This window comes from Quercus lobata, chromosome 12 (assembly GCF_001633185.2).
Source record: "Quercus lobata isolate SW786 chromosome 12, ValleyOak3.0 Primary Assembly, whole genome shotgun sequence".
In the NCBI taxonomy this organism is placed as follows: domain Eukaryota; kingdom Viridiplantae; phylum Streptophyta; class Magnoliopsida; order Fagales; family Fagaceae; genus Quercus; species Quercus lobata.
Window position 1 is genome coordinate 8501210 of NC_044915.1, and position 20475 is coordinate 8521684.

At 36.8% G+C, this 20475-nt stretch overlaps 2 protein-coding genes across 2 annotated transcripts in view; both read right to left on the bottom strand.

Moving 5' to 3' along the window:
• Window positions 1-15519, bottom strand: part of LOC115971322 (decapping nuclease DXO homolog, chloroplastic-like) — a 51419-nt gene extending 35900 nt beyond the window's left edge. Inside the window, exon 1 of the mRNA XM_031091183.1 lies at window positions 15314-15519. Within this exon, the coding sequence (XP_030947043.1) occupies window positions 15314-15504 (191 nt within the window). The 5' untranslated portion in view covers window positions 15505-15519. The remainder of the gene's footprint in view (window positions 1-15313) is intronic.
• On the bottom strand, window positions 7146-8686 carry LOC115971323 (decapping nuclease DXO homolog, chloroplastic-like). Its single transcript, XM_031091184.1, has 2 exons — window positions 8225-8686; window positions 7146-7480 (listed from the first exon to the last, which is right to left on the bottom strand). The coding sequence occupies exons 1-2, from the start codon at window positions 8595-8597 to the stop codon at window positions 7191-7193; spliced, it is 663 nt and encodes a 220-aa protein (XP_030947044.1). The 5' UTR covers window positions 8598-8686; the 3' UTR covers window positions 7146-7190.
• Window positions 15520-20475: the final 4956 nt, after the last annotated feature.

Sequence of the window (20475 nt, forward strand, 5' to 3'; positions counted from 1 at the left end):
GTGTTAATCAATGGTTTGTTGATATCGATTTGAATGCAAAGCCGAGCATATTTACCTCTGGCTTCCATGGCAGTGTGAGCATCAATCCTTAAAACTTTCCCCAATGACTCACCTATCTGTTTAAGGACTTTAGTTTCATACAATTCAATCGGAAGTGCGTTTAGTCTAACCCAAACTGCTACCAAGGATACATTTGCAGTTGCTGGCTTAAAGAAAGGCTCCCATGGTCTTATAGAAAGAAAGAAATCACCAATAAACCATGGCCCCTTCTCCAATACCGAATCCAAATCCTCCTTGGAGAAAAAACGAACTAGGAAAAACCCATGAGAAAGGTCCACATAGTCCATTCGCCCTACCGGTCTCCATAGCTGGACTAGTTTATTTTGCATGTAACTGAAGCTCACAGACCTTCCCACCAGCTTCACTATAATGGTTTTTGACCATGGTTTCCTGATGCGCCTCTTCGTTTCCTTGGATAGCTTGACTGCCACCATCCCTTTTCGGTGTAGGTTGTGAGCCTCCACGTCTTCATCATCAGAATGCAAGTCATCGTCCATCAGGTCTGTAAAATCAAAAGCTTTAGCAAATGCACCTGGGATAGCTCCAACTAGCTTATCCTTATAGGAGGTTTTTTTGACATTAGATTGATCTAAGCTATCTGTGGGAGGAGAGTTCTCATTGGACTGGTCACTGGTCCTTTCCTTGAATCCAACGTGGTGCCAGTCTTTCACTTTATTATCTTAGTTTCATTATTTCTTGCCAAGCTCTATTGCTATATATACTAATCAGAGTATTGTACTTGTTTTATGTAAGCTTAATGCAATTTCAGTTTATTCTCCAACATCTTTTCCCTAATTTTGATATTGGGAAAAAAATCATTCCCCCCTCACTCTCCCCCGTTATGTTTTGCGGTAGTTCACAATTTTTTCATTTATCTTTGAAATCAATCAATTTTCTCTTCTATATTTGGGAAATGAGCAAATACTCCTGATTTGTTATTTTCTCAGTAAAATCTAACAAACTTTTTTGAAGAAATTATTAGTTGTACATCACAAAGAAGAGAAAAAGTTAAAGATTGCACTATTGTTTTCTTAGACTGCATTTGTAATCATTGTAATTTCATTGGATTGAATTGAAAAAATAATGGATTTGAGGTATTTGTTAATTTTTCAAAGATAGAGGAAAAATTAGTTGATTTCAAAGGTAAGGGAGAATTGTGAACTACTCCAAACATAGGGGTGAATGTACTTTTTTTTCCCCTTGGTATTTATCACGTTGAAGAGCACAGTTAGTCACACATTCCAAAAACGCAACACTATTATTGTTCTCCAAAGCTGATTTTGAAATTAACTTCTACTTTTGTAGCCAACCTCCAATGTCTGGAATATGTCAACTTAATAATAATATTCACAAGGGTATTTAAAATGGAATGGACAAATCTAGCCAACTCTTCTTTAGTCACACCAAATTCAAAGCTCTAAGTACCCAATCGTATCACAAAATATTCCTTTTTTTTTTTTTTTTTTTTTTTTTAAATTTTTATGGAAGGCCAAAAAACTTTTATTCCAAAACAAACAACAGCTACATATCAATATTAAGGTTACATCAACAAAAACAGGAGCAGAGCCTAAAACAAACATACCAGCTAGGCAATTATTAAGAGACCATTTTGCAAGAACATGAGCAGCTTTATTCAGATCCCTAGGAACTCAGTTGAACTTCACATTATGTGAAAGAGCTTTCAACCTTAACGTATGTGAAATTATAGTTGAGATCCTCCAAGAAACATGGGAGTCTAGTTCTTGAAGTGCTTCAATGCACACTTTTGAATCGCTCTCAATTAATGCTAGGCTGATATTTTGATGATCAATTGCTGAGAGGCCCAATTAATTGCTTCCGCTTCTGCTTGGACAGGGATGTTGGTTTCTACCGCTTGTATGGGCAAAAACCAATTCCCCTCTCCAATCTCTTGCAACAATAGCTATAAAGGATTTGTCTGATCCTAAAGTTGCATCACAGTTAATTTTAATGACTCCATGGTTTGGGCTTGTCCATTTCCTTGTCCCTTGAGAAATTGGAGACAGGTTAGGTGAAGGAGAAGCTCTCAAATGCTCCTAGAAACGCCTCATCAGTTTAGGGATAGTTCTTTCCAAGTCACGCTGAACCCCAGCAAACAAAGCTAAGTTCCTCAAACTCCATACCTTCTTTATCAGATGAATTTGTTAAAATGGAATTGGGTGGGGAAGTCAATATTTCTATTAACTGTGAGGGAGAGTTAATTTGCAGCTTATCTGATTTAAAGCCCCATCTGCTAGCATACCATAATGCTCTAGCCACATGACAAGATATGAAAATATGCACGGCTGATTCAGGAAGAGTGCCACAAAGGGGGCATATGGTATCAATGTTGGGGTTGAACCCTAGAATTTTGTCCTTTGTAGGCAGAATATTTGAAGCTTTCCTCCATAGTATCATTTTATACCTCTCATGAATCTTTGATTTCCAAAGCTGTAGAAGAGGTATCAGAGCTGCCATGGGATAGATTTGAGATTTTCCTTTATGCAGCTTTGACCGAGTGCTTCCCACTTGAATTATCCACCCATATCCAATTATCTTTCTGATTGTTATTTCTAACTGGGACTTTTTTGATGGTTTTGACTGAGTTCTCATCAAACAGTAGGATTAACTTATCCAAGTCCCAACCTGACTTACTGGGAGCGAACAGCTATGACACTACAAGACAAGCGTCAAGATTTTCAGGTGACTTAGGGGCTATTTGGTTTTTAAAAAAACCATCACTCATCACTCCTCACTTAATTTTCGTCACTCATCACTCTTCACTCATCACTTAAAATACCCAAATTTTCTAAACCCCACCTGTTTGGCACACTATTTTCAACTTCTCATCACTCAAATATTTCTACTTTTGTGGGATCCATTGCTTGAGCACCATGTCAAGCTCACAATTACCATACCCGCATGTATCCTATCTCTCCCCATAACTCCCCTTTTCTCCCTTTTTTTTCATCACTCTCCCCCCAATACCCAGACACACGGTTCTCTCTTCCTCTCTGCCCCTCCATTCTCTTCCTCTCACCGAGTCTAAACAGCGCTGATCTCCACCCCTCTTCTCTGCCCATTTCCTCTCTTTCATTTCTTACTTCTAGGTTTTGTTTGTGTTTGGAGAAGAAATTTTTAAATTTATTGTGTGGATGAACATGTTTGTGGGTTTGTGTTTCTTTGTTAGTGTGTATGATCGGTATCATGTGTTTATGGGTTTGATTTTTTGGGTTTGAGAAATCGGTACCCATGTGTTTTTTTTTAATAAAGTTACCCATGTGTTTCTGTGAAGAAGAAAATGATAGGCCAAAAACGTATTGACCTCTTGTGATGAATTAATTGATTAATTAGCCAAGTTTATTAATTAATCAAATTAACATGTAATATGCGTGGTAGCACAAACAAATCACCAATTAAACTAAGTATGCAACAGAAAATAAATTGACACAATGATTTGTTTACGAATGGGGAAAACCTACACGACAAAAACCCCACCAGGTGATTTTAAGGTCACTACTCCCGAGAATCCATTATTATCAAAACAAACGGTTACAAGTAAAGGAATCCCAATACCTTATACCAACCTACAGTTGAACCGTTACCCCAATACCCAATTGGACTTATTCTATAGTGACAATCTCTCCTTTCAATGCACGGCTCCCAGTACGTGACTAACCAATTGCGTGGATCTCAGTATGTGACTTGATCACCAACTTGAGAAGGATGTTGGCTGCAAAGTTCTTCTGCTCATCATGCGATGAAGATCATGAAGTTGCTTGATCACAAAACCCTATGGTGCACAAATACAACAGCTTCTTCAAGAATTAGGGCAAACTAGGTTTCCGGTCACACTTTTCTTCACACTTGTGGAATTGTGCTCTTGTGCAACTTTTATCACCTTTTACGGCCCTTAAAATAATCTTTATATATATTTAGGGTTGTGAAAAAAGAAAACTCAAACATACATTCACGGATTGGATGAAAATCAGCTTGAAAAATTGAACTTCATAAATCTCGACAAATACCCTATCTATCGAGCAGTTGTCGAGCCTCGGGCTGAAACAGCTATTTAAACCTCGATAGATACTAGCTGTTAAGCTGGCTGTTGAGATTTAATGAACAACACTTTCTCACTTGATTCTTGGACAAACTTGCATGGCTTTAACACTTGAACTTGAAATCTTGTTTCTTGAAGCATTAAACATATCTTAGATCTATCCAATTACAAGTAAAATGCGTTTTGTCAAAGGATTAGCCAATTACATAAAATGTTGACATATATTCCTAACATGAATCATATATGTCCTAACATAAAAGAAAGAAAAATAATGAAGAAGAAGAAGAAAAAATGGTCGTTGGAGCGAGTCTGTGAAGAAGAAAGGAGAAAAAATAAAAAATAAAAAAAGGTAAGGACGTGACTTCTTTGACCATGGATCCCAGCAGTGTGTGTTTATTTACCAAAATGTCATGGAAACTTTGTTTCCATAACTCAAAAACACCTAAAATGTGTTTTCAGTTTTCATAACTCATCACTAAAAAATCAGAGAATTGAATGATAGAAACAAAAATTGAAAACAAATCCAAACAAACCAAACAGCCGTGGGACCCACCAGCTTTAAGTTATGGGTGATAAAAACAGAGTGATGAATGATGGTTTTTTAAAAACCAAACAGCCCCTAGGCACCAGTTTAAAGTTTGGCAAATCAGGAACCCAAGGTTCTTCCCAGGTGGGAATGCTATCTCTATTATTTATTCTTTTGCATACACCTGGACTAATGGCATGTTTGGAAGTTTAGAGAGGGAGGAGAGTAGAATGGAGGAAAGTAGTGGGGAGGAGAGTACAAATGAATGGTTCCCCTCCACCTTATTTGAATGTTTTTAAAATTAGTAAGGGAGAAGGGAGTAATTAGTCATTCCCCTTGTTTGGATGTTTTAAAAATTAGCATGGAGAGGAGAGGAAATGATTAAAATAGACAAATTTACTCCTATTTGAAAATGGACTTGTAACATTGGTTTATTATTAATTTAGAAAGGGTAAATTGAGAAATTTATCTAGTCAATAATTTATCTACTCTACTCTTCCTCCAAATCTCTCCAATTTTGGGGAATTAAAAATGAGAGGTTAGAGGTGGTTGAAACCCCTCCAAACCCCTCCAAACTTCTCCCCCTCCTTCCTTAAAAAACTTCCAAACAAGGTAATTGAATTACTCTTCCTCCCTCTACTCTACTCCCCCTCCTTTTTTAAACCTCCAAACAGGCCATAAGGATTCTCTTTGCAGATTCAATGCTTTTCCAAGACCAAGAGGACTTTCTGGGTGATTCAGTCCACAACTTATTTCTCCCTACTTTGTATTTGGCTTTCAAGGCTTGCACACGGGCTATCCTCCTTCTCTAAAATCCACCAAGCCATTTTTGACAAGAGTGCTAGGTTGAAGTCAGCAAAATACTTGAAACCCAAGCCGCCATTCTCTTTTGGTTGGCACAATGTTTCCCAGTTCAAAGGAGAATGCACATGTCCGGACTCTTTTGAGGGGTACCACCAGAATTTTCGAATAAATGCAACCATTTCATCATAAAGTCCACTACGAATCCGAAAGCTAGACATAGAATAGGATGGAATGGCAAGAGCAACAGAATTGATTATGGTGGCTCTTCCCATCCATGACAGACACTTGCTTTTCTAGCTGCAAATCCTTAAATTTAGATTTTCTTTTAAATAGTTGGTCCTTTTTACGATGACTAGACAGGAATAGAGGGACACGCAAGTACTCGGTGTTGTGAGGGAGCTTTTTTAATCCTTTTTGTCTTCGGATCTGTTCAAGAAATTGGGCGTGGACTCCTTTGGAGGCAAATAGTCCAGATTTTTCCAAATTGATTTGTTGGCCTGACCATTCACAGTATTTGTTGAGACATTCCATGATAGAGTTGACTTCTGCATGTTTAGCCTTACAAAACAGCAACACATCATCTGCTTAAAGCAAATTTGTAATTTGAGGGGCTGCTTGGGAAAGTTTCATTCCGTTTAAATTGCCTTGATTGTTTTCTCTATTAATCAACCTAGCCAAGACTTCACTTCCAATAATGAAGAGATAGGGAGATAGAGGATCGCATTTGTCTCAAGCCCTGGGTTGGAGTGATTTTGGGCCCCATACCACCATTCAACAAAATTGTATATTTCACAGTGGAAATACATTGAAATATAAGCTTCATAAAGTGTTGGCAAAAACCAAAGTCATTCAATACTTGTACTAGGAAAGGCCACTCCATTCTCTAAAGTCAAGTTTTAGTCCAAGGAAGCCATTCTTCTTCTTAGTTCCTGCAAAGGTGTGAACAACTTCTTGTGCTAAAAACACATTTTCTGCTATGTTTCTATTGGTTAAGAAAGCCACCTGAGATGGTTCTATTAGCTTGGCCATCAGTGGTCTAATCCTTGCCACCAAGATTCTTGAAATAATTTTATAGCAAAAATTACATAGCCCAATGGGTCTAAACTGACCAAACTTGCAAGCACCATGAGTTTTTGGAGTCAAGGTGAATCAGGTGATGAAAGTTTGGTTGATGTCATTAAGAAGCCACCCATGCCTAAAAAGACTCGACTGTCTCGGACACCTGAGCACCTACCTTTTTTTTCAATAAAGGTATCAAAACCTTCATTCAGATCAGCTCCAACATCTTCAGAAATTAGACGCTTAAAAAGCCTCTAGTAAACAGAATGAGTGATGTGAATGAGATGACCACAACCACAGATTTCATATGTACACCAACTAAAAGAATTTTACAAGAAAACTAATTTAGAGGTCCAAACCCATAAAACTTACCAAGCTGCGATCATCGAAGTGGACGTCTCCCCCTTCTACACGACTATAGCAAGCAAGTACGCATGGCTATTGGATGAAATTAGCAAATTCAGTGAGGGATAAGAATCAACAAAAATTTCCAATTACAATCTGTTTTCACCATCCAAAATTTCTTTATTTTATGTTCCTTTCCTTACAAACCATTATAATGAGAGCTATACAAACGTCGATACAATTATGGCGCAATCAATTACCATCTGGAAAGATCTAGGTCAAAATTTTTAAAAAGGAGATATGGAAATCAATATTTGGTGGAAATCTCCCTTTACTGCATTAATATATCAGACCTAAAAAGTGCTTGATCAAATTACAAGAAGAGAAAGCAGCTCCTACCTCCTGAATATTAATACATTTTCTTGATAATGTTTCTTCACTCTTTGAAAGCTTTAGTTCAGAAACAAAACGTTCATCACGACCATTCATAAACTTAGAACCAAAACCAAAGTTCTGTCTCTGAGGAAAAGGTCCAGGTCGAGGAAGGAGGCCTGGTCCTCCTCTATCATTTTGCCAACGGCCACGCCCACCTCTACTGTGGTTGTTAGGATTGCGTACAGCAGGCAACACTGCCAAAGGGGATTTCGATGAGTTCACTCGGAAAATACAAAATCACAAAATTTAGAGAGTGCAAGAGAGGGGAAGGGAAGTGACAGGGCCTTGCCTCACAAATTGATTAAAAAAAATACATTTATCACTTGCGTTCAGTAAGATCAAGTTAATTGGCAATATGTAGCCACTTATAAGATTGCTACAAGCAAATGCAAGGAACAAATACTCTTAAGCTATTAACTTTTATCATGTTGAAGAGCACAGTCAGTCGCATTCCAAAAAGGCAACACCATTGTTCTCGAAAGCTGATTTGAAACTAAGTTCTAGTTATCTGTAGCCAACCTCCAATGTCTGGATATGTCCAATCTTAATAATAATATCCACAACAGTCTTTAAAATAAAATGGGTGATTGGGTGAACAATTAAAAGGCTTTACTTCATTAATGTAGCCAGTATTAGCCAGTACCATAATATTTCGTACTTATGGAACAAAATAACCAAGCTTCTTTAGTCACAATTGAATTCAAAGCTCCAAGCACCCAATTTTATCACAAAATGTTCCATTAGTATGTTGCAGCAAAACAATCACAACCGCTACTAAAACTAGCACAACAAAATAAAGCAAAACAAGCAATATTAGAGACAGAAGAAGCAACAAGATCATAGAGAAGCAGTCACAGAAACAAAAACCCAGATGAGGGGAATGCTTCAAAACCAAAGTAAAACCAGAAAATACGAAAAACCCATGAAAGAAAAGTAACCAGGAATAGAGAAAGGACTAATGGCAGTGGTTTTGCAGTAATCTTCATTATCAGAGCCAAACAGATCTCTATCGTCTTCTTGGTAGCCATGAAAGTCTCTACTGTTAATCTCTACCTCTTCATCGCCGTTCTCCTCTACTCCTATTACTTCTTGTTCTTGCTCTTTTCCACTGCTCACGCTCCTACTGGGGCTGCTTGAAGCTCCGCCGTTGGATGAAGAAGCGGAGGACGATGACGATGATGCTGCCGATGAAGAGGAGGAGGAAGAAGAGGACGACGATGATGATGGCGATGATGAGTGGGCCCCACCGTCTTGTCGTTCGTTTTCGTAGTCTTCTCCGAAGATATCTACGTCTTGTTCTGAGAAATCCATGGTGTTTTTTTGATCAGTTTTGTGGGTCTGTCTGTGGTGGTATCTTGAAATTTTGATGGGGTGGGAGGGTGAGTTGGTGGACTGTGACTCGGTTTGATTCGGTGAGTTGGGGGGTTTTTTATTTTTATGGGAGGTAAGAGGACACGGTAGCACTGAGTTGGACTTAACTGGGCCGATCTATTTTGATTGGGCCCATAGATTTTATGTGAATAGGCTTAATGGGAAAACTTTTTATGAGCCCAAGAATGAAAATTAAACCCTCAACAAGGCCTGTCACAATCAGATCATATGGGTTTGTTCAGCATCGTTTAGATAGATTTTAAATACAGCCCTCAAATCCAAAAGATGTTGTTCAATTCTTTGAAAATTGTAGTCATGACAAATTACATAATCTTCTTTTCTTTTTTCCCATACTCTTTCTAACTTTTTCTTTTTTTTTCTTGGTATAGAGAAGTAAATAAATCCATACATCAGTTCGCTAACAATCTTACACGTACACTATATTATAAAATTTATTACATAACATCAAGAAAATAAACAAATACAATGAAAATATTATGAAAAAAAAAAAAAAAAAAAAAGAAGAAGAAGAAAAGGAAATACTAGTATATTACATTGAAAATGGAAAAAGGGAGGGAAAACAAGGAGAGACTAGTCTGAGAGAGACCCATGAGCTGGCTACACCACGATAACTTCAATAGCATCTAATCCTTCACCATCTGAACCCGGCTCCTGCGATTGTTGGTTCCACTCAATACCTTCAACTTCAGGTTGGGGTTCTGAGTTGTGCCGCCCAGTAACAGTAGCCCTTATTGTGATGTTAATGACGGGAATAGTAGTAAGACCATTTTGCAGCCAGGACAGAAAGCACCCAAACACATATAGAAGCCAAGAAGACCAAAACGAGGTCATTATAATGATTGGGTAAGTATACCAAAAGAGAGCTTGAGGGAACACAATGGACGCCACTAATGAAACTGTGAGATAGGGATCAAATTTTCCCAGTCTTACAATTATATGGCCTGTATCGACTGAACAAGCAACGGGCACTTTTATGCAGGTGAAGGGAAAGAGCAGGAAGAGAAGAGAAAGAATAAAAATCTTGGTGGAAGTGGGATGAGCAATTGTGTTGAAGGGATCCCAAACCCAAGTACTACTTCCCACTTGGGATTTTAACATGTTTATCGCAAAAAGGAATGTGTGCCTCAGATCCATGTAGTACATAGTGAACCTTTACTTCCTTGGGGACAAAATGTTGCAGACAAATATTGAGTATATATAGATGAGGCGTTAAGAAGAAATTCCACGGATACACGGCTTTGTGTGCCAAATCTAAGAGACGCAACTATCGGTGTAGTTTGGAGACCTTTGGTTCCTTTTGAAATGTCGATTCCAAAAAGAGGTTGGTACAAACCTTGTCTTATCGTAGTTTCTTTTTAAGCCCCAGGTCCCATGGCCTAATATTTTTTTGTCGTAGTTTCTCTTTAAGACACATAGACACATTGGACTAATATTTTTTATCGTAGTTTCTTTTTAAGCCCTGGGTCCCATGGACTAATATTTCCTATGTAGTTTCCTTTTAAGACACATTGTACTAATATTTTTTGTCGTAGTTTCTTTTTAAGCCCTGGGTCCCATGGACTAATATTTCCCATGGACTAATATTTCCCATCGTAGTTTTTTTTTTTAAGCCCTGGGTCTCATGGACTAATATTTCCTATCATAGTTTCTTTTTGAAGCCCTGGGTCCCATGGATTAATATTTCCTATCATTAATATTTCTTATCACAGTTTCTTTTTAAGCCCTGGGTCCCATGGACTAATATTTCCTATCATAGTTTCTTTTTTAAGCCCCATGGACTAATATTTCCTATCATAGTTTCTTTTGAAGCCCAATATTTCCTATCATAGTTTCTTTTGAAGCCCTGGGTCCCATGGACTAATATTTCCTATCATAGTTTCTTTTGAAGCCCAATATTTCCTATCATAGTTTCTTTTGAAGCCCTGGGTCCCATGGACTAATATTTCCTATCATAGTTTCTTTTATATTTCCTATCATAGTTTCTTTTGAAGCCCTGGGTCCCATGGACTAATATTTCCTATCATAGTTTCTTTTGAAGCCCAATATTTCCTATCATAGTTTCTTTTGAAGCCCTGGGTCCCATGGACTAATATTTCCTATCATAGTTTCTTTTGAAGCCCAATATTTCCTATCATAGTTTCTTTTGAAGCCCTGGGTCCCATGGACTAATATTTCCTATCATAGTTTCTTTTGAAGCCCTGGGTCCCATGGACTAATTTTTGAAGAGAAAATGAAAATATCATTAACACAGGGGAAAAGGAATACAACAGGGGCCAAAGCTTACAACACTCAGCCAAGGCCTATATGAATCAGGTGCTCTAAGAATAAAGGAAAATCATCTTTCCAAACATAATTAGCATTATTACATTTGGCAAACTGGGCAAGCTCATGAGCAGCCCTATTGTAGTCCCTTTTCACGTGTTGGAAGGAGCAACTTGAGAAGGAAGATTTTGCTCTCTGAATTCCTTGAATCAAATGGCCTGTTTCACCGAGGGAATGTGCAGAATAGCTGTGTAAAGGGGTTGTATATAGTTAGTTAGGCAACGTTTAAAAGAATAATGGAAAGTAGCATCTCGAGTTTTAGAAACTCGAGTTCCACATTAAAAATCGAGTCTCAAAAACTCGCTTTGTACTCATTTTGTGGTGCTGAGTTGGGCGAAAATGCCAGCTGGATCTCGAGTCTTAAAGACTCGTCTTGTACAAAATTAAAAATCGAGTCTTTAAGACTCGATTTTCTTAGGGAAAAACGTGATCCAAAACTGGAAGGAGCAGAGAAACAGAGAACAGAGAACAGAGGAAGCAGAGAAACAGAGAACAGAGAACAGAGGAAGCAGAGAAACAGAGAACAGAGGAGACAGAGGAACAGAGGAAAAGATCTGGAAGGAAGAAGAAGAAGAGAGGAAGAAGACCAGATCGGGCAGGAAGAAGAAGACTCAAATATGAAAGGAAGACTCAGACTGGATGGAAGAAGAAAATAACTGAGAAAGAAGAAGAACAGACGAAGACGAAGAGGTGATGCAAAAAGCAAATGGTGGAACTCGAGTTTCTAAAACTCGAGTTCCACGTGGAATTTTTTTTCCACATCTGCTACCGTTTGCATCTCGAGTTTTAGAAACTCAAGTTCCACCATTGATCTCGAGTTTTTAAAACTCGAGATGCTAGTTTTCCAATTTGTTTTGCAACAGGACAACTAACTATATTCTTAGAAAATTAACGCTAAAAGGAAAGAAAATTCTTGTTTCACCTCCACTAAGATCATGCAAGACTGCTTGGACAACAGAGGCAGCATCCGATTCAAAGATAACATTGGGAATGGCCAACTCCTGAGCCAATAGTACGCCCTGTTCCATAGCAAAGAGCTCAGTCCACTTAGCTGGATAGTGTGAAGGCAGAGCCTTACTCAATGCAGCAACAACATTGCCCTTGTCATCACAGACAATCGCGCCAACCCCCGAGACCCCAAGGCCATCTAAAGGCGATGCGCCATCCACATTAACCTTAAAATAGCCAGCCGGAGGGGCCACCCAGCCACCATTTGAAGCTTGCTTCGTAGGGCAGAGCACTGTCATCACGGACTAATATTTCCTATCGTAGTTTCTTTTTTAAGCCCTTGGTCCCATGGACTAAAGTTTCAGAAAAGTGTAGCTAAGACTTTAGTCTCATGGAAAAGCGGTTTAGTGGATTTCCCTACGTTTCCCTGAACGTAATATGAAGAAATACTTTTTTTTTATGGGATTTTTTTTTTTTTTTTTTTTTTTTTTTTTTAAGAATCAGATCAAAAGAACAAACAAAAAGAGAAACAAGCAATTACACAGCATCATTTTGGATTACATCAGACATGCAAAGAGGAATCTCTTCAAGCTAAGCCATCTCTGTATCAAAATGAATAGCATTGCGGGCCAGAGTGTGAGCAACCCGGTTTGCCTCCCTCTTTGTGTGATGGAATTCACAGCTTTTCATGGCCATTGACAAATGCTTCACGTCATCTATGATGTGTCCAATATGACAAGTAGTTTCGGCAGTATCTTGGATGGTTTTAACCATCAAAAGTGAGTCACTCTCAATTATAACACAACTAAAACTAGTCTCAATTGCTAACCTGATAGCCTGCCGGATAGCTAAAATGCCATAATGACCTCTACATCTTACACACCTTCCACTTTCTCCAATAAAGCAGGCAGCACCCATCCTTAACTGTCACGCACCACCACACCTATGCCTGCTTTATTAGTCTCTTTGAAAATAGCTTCATCAACATTAGCTTTGAACAGGCCTTGGGGAGGTGGTACTCATTTCCAATTTTCCTTTGGTCTAGCAACTTTCATTCCTTCCTTCGTGGATTGAAATTCAAGTCTGAAGTTGCTGGCCCAGGTAACCACATCATGAGGGACTTTATCAAGCTCATTCATTCTTATTTTGTTTCGGCAAAACCATAAAGACCAAGCTAGGATTGCGAATAGCTCCTGTAACTCTGGCTGATCTAATTGGAAAATAAAATTTTTCACCTCCTCAAAATTCTAGTGCTGTGATTTGCAAACTAATAGAAAAATATATGTTTGTATCGTATACAAAATAGAGGCAGCGGAAAAATTAACGGATCTACTTCATTCACAATTGATAACATATACTATGTAAATTTCAGAATACAAGAACAAGAGAGTGTACCTTGGTATGGTGAATTTCAAAACAAAGATTAGAAATACTTAGGAACACTTTTAATCTTCACTCCAATTCCACTAATGCCAAAGAAGTGTGGTCTCTCAATCAATTATATGTGTTTGTTCAAAAAAGAATTAGAGAGTGTCCAACACTCACATATAAACTATTTCATGTTCATTTTAAAATTCTGTATGTTTCTCTCTTTATAACTGATTATCTAATTGGGTTAACCTTTTAGACCTTTCCAATTGGGTTTTAGCATGTGGCTTGGAGTGGGACCAAAAGGGAACAAATAAGACACTAGCTCCAATGGGCCTTGGGCTTTTCTGTCAACTCTTGACAAGTCCAAATTTACCATTAATTATATTTAATATCACTATATAAATATAATTGCACTCTAAACCTTATTAATAAATTATATCCTAAGACTTTATTGTATATGCAACTCCTTCATAAAATATTCGTAGTAATACAAACTCATGAAAGTAGACTACCACTTTGTAGATTACTATATCTTAATCCTTGAGTACCCGGTTAATCCTTTAAGTTATTCATCATATATTTATGAAATTCAATTTCATAAATATATACTTTAGTAACTAATTACTAAAGTAGTTAGGCCTAACATTCTGAATAACAAACCCATTAAACTTATCTCAAGGAAATATTTTGTATCTTCGTGGAATATTTTGTATCTCCATTAAGAGACTATGAATTCCATCTTAAGAATATATGTTCTATCAATACTAAATGTGGCTGCCCAACATACTGAGGTTTTGACCGTGACTTTAGATCTCACTCCTGATATATCAAAGCAACCTACACTTTATGATCAAGTCCATTATTCTCTCAGGATTAAGAGTTCATGTAAATAGAAGTCGTGAGATTTATTGTTCATTTGACAGTCATTAGAAGAATAATAAATCTCACAGCGGTCCAGTTTAATATGTCTTAACTCTTAAAACATATCAACATATCAACTAGAAGTCTCCACTTCCATGATCAAGACAAATCATCTTAATTGATATGTTATAGTCTTCGCAAATGAAATGTCCAATTTCAACACCGACTACGAACTAAAATTTTGAGTTTACAAAAAACTTGTGATTTATATCTTTTGTAACTTTTCACATAAATCACATACTATGCATCTCATGGACTATATGATAATGTTTGAATATTCATGTTATCATTATTTTAGATAATAATAAAACAACCTTATCAATTACAACATTAAGTCATACATAGCACCATACAATAGGATTTAAGAACACTAATCCTAAACCAAACCAAGCTCCAAATTGGGATGCTTTCCCACACAATCCTTGTTGAAGGACAGAGCCATAGGATATGGTTTGTGTCCTCTTTGTCTGCACCACATCTATCACAAACTTCCCAAACTTGTACTCCCCGTTTCTTTAAGTTCATCTTCGTGGGCAGTGAGTTAATTAGTGCTCTCCATAGGAAGTGCTTGGTCTTTGGAGGGATGTTCAACTTCCATATCTTACGCCAAATAGTATTTTCTTTGATGCGTGAGCTACTTGGTTCATTAGCTTCCTCCCTTGCAAGTAACATTTGATAGGCACTACTGACTATGTATTTGCCATCCTTCGATTCAACCCATATCAAATGGCCAGGTGGTTTTCGATCTTCCAAAGAATTTTTTTTTAATAAGAGTAGCTTCCTCGTGCCAGAAAATTTGGTCAATTAAATCATTTCTCCATCTCATGTTCTCCCAATCAATGAGCTCTTCAACTTTAGCACCATGAGGTAATTGACTAATTGGGGATTGGACTTTGTGTGCGTGAGAGTTTGGCAGCCATGGGTCTCCCCAAATCTCATTATCAGAGCCAAACAGATCTCTATCATCTTCTTGGTAGCCATGAAAGTCTCTACTGTTAATCTCTACCTCTTCATCACCATTCTCCTCTACTCCTATTACTTCTTGTTCTTGCTCTTTTCCACTGCTCACGCTCCTACTGGGGCTGCTTGAAGCTCCGCCGTTGGATGAAGAAGCGGAGGACGATGACGATGATGCTGCCGATGAAGGGGAGGAGGAAGAAGAGGACGACGATGATGATGGCGATGATGAGTGGGCCCCACCATCTGGTTGTTCGTTTTCGCAGTCTTCTCCGAAGATATCTACGTCTTGTTCTAAGAAATCCATGGTTTTTTTTTTTTTTTTGATCAGTTTTGTGGGTCTGTCTGTGGTGGTAGCTTGAAATTTTGATGGGGTGGGAGGGTGAGTTGGTGGAACATGACTCGGTTTGATTCGGTGAGCTGGGGGGTTTTTAATTTTTATGCGAGATAAGAGTACACGGTACTGAGTTGCAATTAATTGGGCCGATCTATTGTGATTGGGCCCTAGGGATTTTATGTTAATAGAGTTAATTGGGCAAGTTTTTTGAGGCCAAGAATGAAAATTAAACCCCATAATTGGTTGGAGCTCAACAAGGCCTGGCACAATCAGAACATATGGGTTTGTTCAGCATCGTTTGGATGGACCTTAACTATAGCCCTCAAATCCAAAAGATGTTCAATAGTTTGAAAATTGTAGTCATGAGTCATGACAAATTACATAATTTTTTTTTCCTTTTTCCTATCTTCTTTCTGACTTTTTCATTTTTCCCAGCAGAGAGAAGCAAATAAAACCATAGATCAGTACGCTAACAATCTTAAACGTACACTATATTATAAATTTTATTACATAACATCAAGACAATACGTTTTTTTTTGTTGTTGATAAAAGACCAGACAATAAATAAATACATTGAAAATGTTCTAAAAAGAAAAGAAAAAGAAATACTACATTAATTGAAAATGGATAAAGGGAGGGAAAACAAGGAAAGACTAAACAGGGAGGGACTCATGAGTAGCTGGCGAGTCCACAATAACTTCAATAGCATCATCTAAAGCTCCAGCATCTGAACCCGGCTCCTGGGATTGTTGGTACCGTTCAATAACTTCAACTTCATGTAAGTTGTGCCACCTAGAAATAGTTGCCCTTATTATGATGTAAATCACCGGAATGCTAGTAAGCACGTTTTGCAACCAAGCACATTTAAAAGCCAAGAATAGCAAAATGAGATGATTATAATGATTGGGTAGGCATACCAGAACAGAGCTTGAGGGAACACAATGGAGGCCAGTAATAAAACAGTGAGGCAGGGGTCAAATTTTCCAAATCTTACAATTATGTGACCTGTATCGAGTCTGAGGGGCAGTTGTATGCAGGTGAAGGGAAAGATGAGCAAGAGAATAGCAAGAGTAAAACTCTTAATCCAAGTAGGATGACCAATTGTGTCGAAGGGTTCCCAATCCCAAGCACTTCCTACTTGAGATTTTAGGATGCTTAGGGCAAAAAGGAGGGTGTGCCTTAGATCCATGTATTACCTCCTAATCCTGTGCTTCCTTGTGATTCAACTTCATACACTATATAGTAGTACTACTCCTAGCTTTTGTTTTGCAACCAAACAATTTCTTTGTCCTTACCAGAGGGCGCTCAAGAGTCAAAACAAAAGCTAGGAGAAGGGGCTTCTTTCCTAAATGGGGCCCCTTCTCCTAGCTTTTGTTTTGACTCTTGAGCGCCCTCTGGTAAGGCTATTTAATTTTTTACGTAGCTTTCCTAAATGGGGCCCTTTAAGCTATTTCATTTTTTACATAGCTTTCCTTCTCCTAGCTAAAGATTCCATTTTTTACGTAGCTTTTCTAAATGGGGCCCCTTCTCCTAGCTTTTGATTTGAGCCCTCTGGACCCAGCTTGGGAGAACAAACATCCATCACGTTGGTAAGCTTCAAATATTGGTTCTTCAAATATTGGTTCGTAAGTAATCCCATCTCTATTTATCTGTTTGAGAACAATTTATTTAGTATTTTATTAAATTTTTTTTATTGAAAATATGTTATAGTATACTTGCATTTTGAAAATTTTTGAAAAATAACAAAAAGTAAGGAAAAGTAAGGTTTTAAAAAGTTGTACTTAGGGTGTGTTTGAATTGAGTGAAAATTGTTTCCGGAAATCATTTTCCGGAAAACCGGAGTGTTTGGCTGTCACGGAAAATATCATTTTCTGGAAAATGACTTCCAGTTGACCACTATTTTCACCTTTGACCCGGAAATCATTTACTCCCCTCATTTTCACTTCAAATTACTTCCGGAAAAAGAGAGAGAGAAGAGAGAGCCCAGATCAGAGAGAGAGAGCCCAGATCGTGCCTCGCTGCGCCGACGAGCGGCGTGATCGACGATCGCACCGCGTCGACGAGTGGCGCGGTGCACGATCGCGATCGTCTATCAAGCGGCGCGATCGTCGATCGACGAGCGACGCGATCGTCGATCGACGAGCGACGCGATCGTCGATCGACAAGCGGCGCGATCGCGATCGTCGATCGCGCCGCTCGTCGGACGAGCGTTTTGCCGAATTTGATGCATTTTCTGGTAAAATGTTTAAATGAACCAAACACCAAAATTAATTTTCTGTAAAATGAATTTTGTGACAGCCAAACACATGAAAACATTTTCCTTTCTGGAAAATAACATTTCCGGAAAATAGAATATTTTCTGGAAAATAACATTTCCGGAAAATAGAATATTTTCCGGAAATGGTTTTATGCGAACCAAACACAGCTTTAAACACTAAAAACTAAAAGTTGAAACTAATGCCAAATAAGCTCTTAGTCTCCTAGAGCACCTATTTCTTTTTTCTTTTTTTGTTATGTGAAAATGGGCTTTGGTACTATATTGGATAATAGAGTTACTCATTCATAATATTTTCCTTTAGATGAAAAGTAATTAGTGTGTTGTTGGGTTGCACATGTGAGTGAAGTCTCACATTAAATAATAATAAGAAAAATGAATGGTTAATATAACGTAATTGACCACATACTCCATTGAGTTTAGGCCTTTGAATTAAAATGTCTCTATATATTATATTAATTGTTGAATATTCATACTTTTCATGATCCAAAGGTTGAATAGTGCAGTGACATCCAACCTTTGGATCACTTTCCATTATTTTCCTTTGGATCGCTTTTCATTCCAGAGAAAAAAAATCATACTCATACCGAGATAATGATGGTTTTCCAAAGGAAAATAATCATATTGGGAAATACGCATATAGTGATGTTTTTTCAAAAGAAAGGCTAAAGGGCAAATACCCACCTAACATTCTAAAATTTGGATATGCGTCCCTAATGTTAGGGGTCTTTTTGATTGGCAGCCCATCCGTTAGAAAAAAAAACTAATGTGTCTGTTATATGCCACAAAAGCTAACCACATGTGTTCAATTTGTCCAATAAAATGATATTGTATCATTTTCATTATGTCACCTCAATTTATAACCTAAACATTAAATAATTAAAATAGTTTTTTTTAATCTAAACAATACAATAAACAATAAACAAAAAACAAAACAAAAAAATAATTAAAAATATTCTTTCCAACATTTTCTAAACTATCTTCATGTGAAATTCAATAAAATATTTTCAGAAAATTCTCCTCTCTCTCATCGCTCCCAAATCTCATTGTATTTGTTTTGATGGTTGGTTTCTTCTATCTTGTGGTGAACTTGATCTTTTGCAAAATAGTATTATTTAAAATATAATTTTATAAATTATGAAATTTATTTTATTTATTAATTTATGGTCATAGGAACGACAACTTGACAAGGGACGAGTTTGTGAAAGATATGAAGTTATTATATATGTCTATGTTATATATCGATTTGATAAATTTTGAGAACTCATCATTACATTCATATTTCTTGTTTACGGAGAAATATAATATAACCTAATTTATTTCATCTGGCTAACTAGCAAATACATGATTTTTAAAATAAAAAAAATTTGTTTGCACATTTTTCTTTGAATTTACTGAAATGATTATATATGTATAAGTTGTTTATGGCGAGAAATGTGACAACGGATTCTAAGGTTTCTACAATGCAATATTAAGGTTTGTTGCTAGATATAAGTTTATGGACAAAACTTAGCTATAAACTTAGTAACAACTAATGACTACAACCCCATTCAATATCTTTTGGACAAAATTTTGTAACAAACTTGGTTGTAACTTAATTGCTTAACGCTACAATTCCACACAATATCTTTTTATTATATGTGAATTTTAACAAATTTAACATTAAATTACATTTTCTTCTTATGTCCTTCATGCTTGCAAAATTTTCAAAAGATTAAAGATCAATAGCTATGACATCAATCAAATGTTTAAATTTCAAATTTTCGTAGTCTAAAATTATGCATAAAAAATAAGTTTATAGATCAAATTCTAAATTATATCCAATTGGTAAGAAATTTGACATATATGTTAAGAATGTAAAAAACATGCAATTCATCGGTTAAAATTTTAAAATATGTAATTATGTTAATTTTTTTTATTAGGAGTTGTAGCCAAAATTTGTCCATATACACAACATATAATTTCATAAGATGCATCTGGATATGTATCATATACATTATTATAGTATATTGTTGACAGGGATGGAGTCAGGACTTAGAGTTAAGGGGATGGATTTATTGTTAGCTATATGTCGTGGTTTCGACTTTCAGCTCTATTGCTTAGCTGGCAAAAGTTTTCTTTTATTATTATTATTTATTGTGTGTGTAGAGCGTGTCCTTTGTTGGTAAGGACAAAATTATTTTGTTTAAAGTTTTTTAAAGGGCTAAGTTGTTTGCTTTTGGTAAAATTGGTTGATTAGTCTCAAATTTTTTAGCTTTGCTATTGCCTATTGGTAATTTTTGTTGTTGGGCTAATATTTTGGACTTGTATTTTTTTTTTATTATAGATTTTAGATCAATAAATTTTTTAATGGACTTTAAAAGGAGGAAAATACTAAATCTACAAATTTTTTTACAAATTTTTGTTGTGATTAGTGGTTATTAGTAAGTAAAAAAGTGATGTAAGTGGTAGACCTAGATGCAAACCAGTAAGAATTTGCTACCTCAATAGTCTGTAAAAAAGTTGTAAAAAAGTTTGTAACTATAGCATTTCTCTTAAAATGATCAATAAGGGAGACAAAATGTAATTTTATTGAACGAAGTTGCTAAAATTAGAACCTAAATATATAGTTATATAATTATATTATTTAAAAAAAAAAATTAGGGGGGGCCATTCCCCCCCCCCCC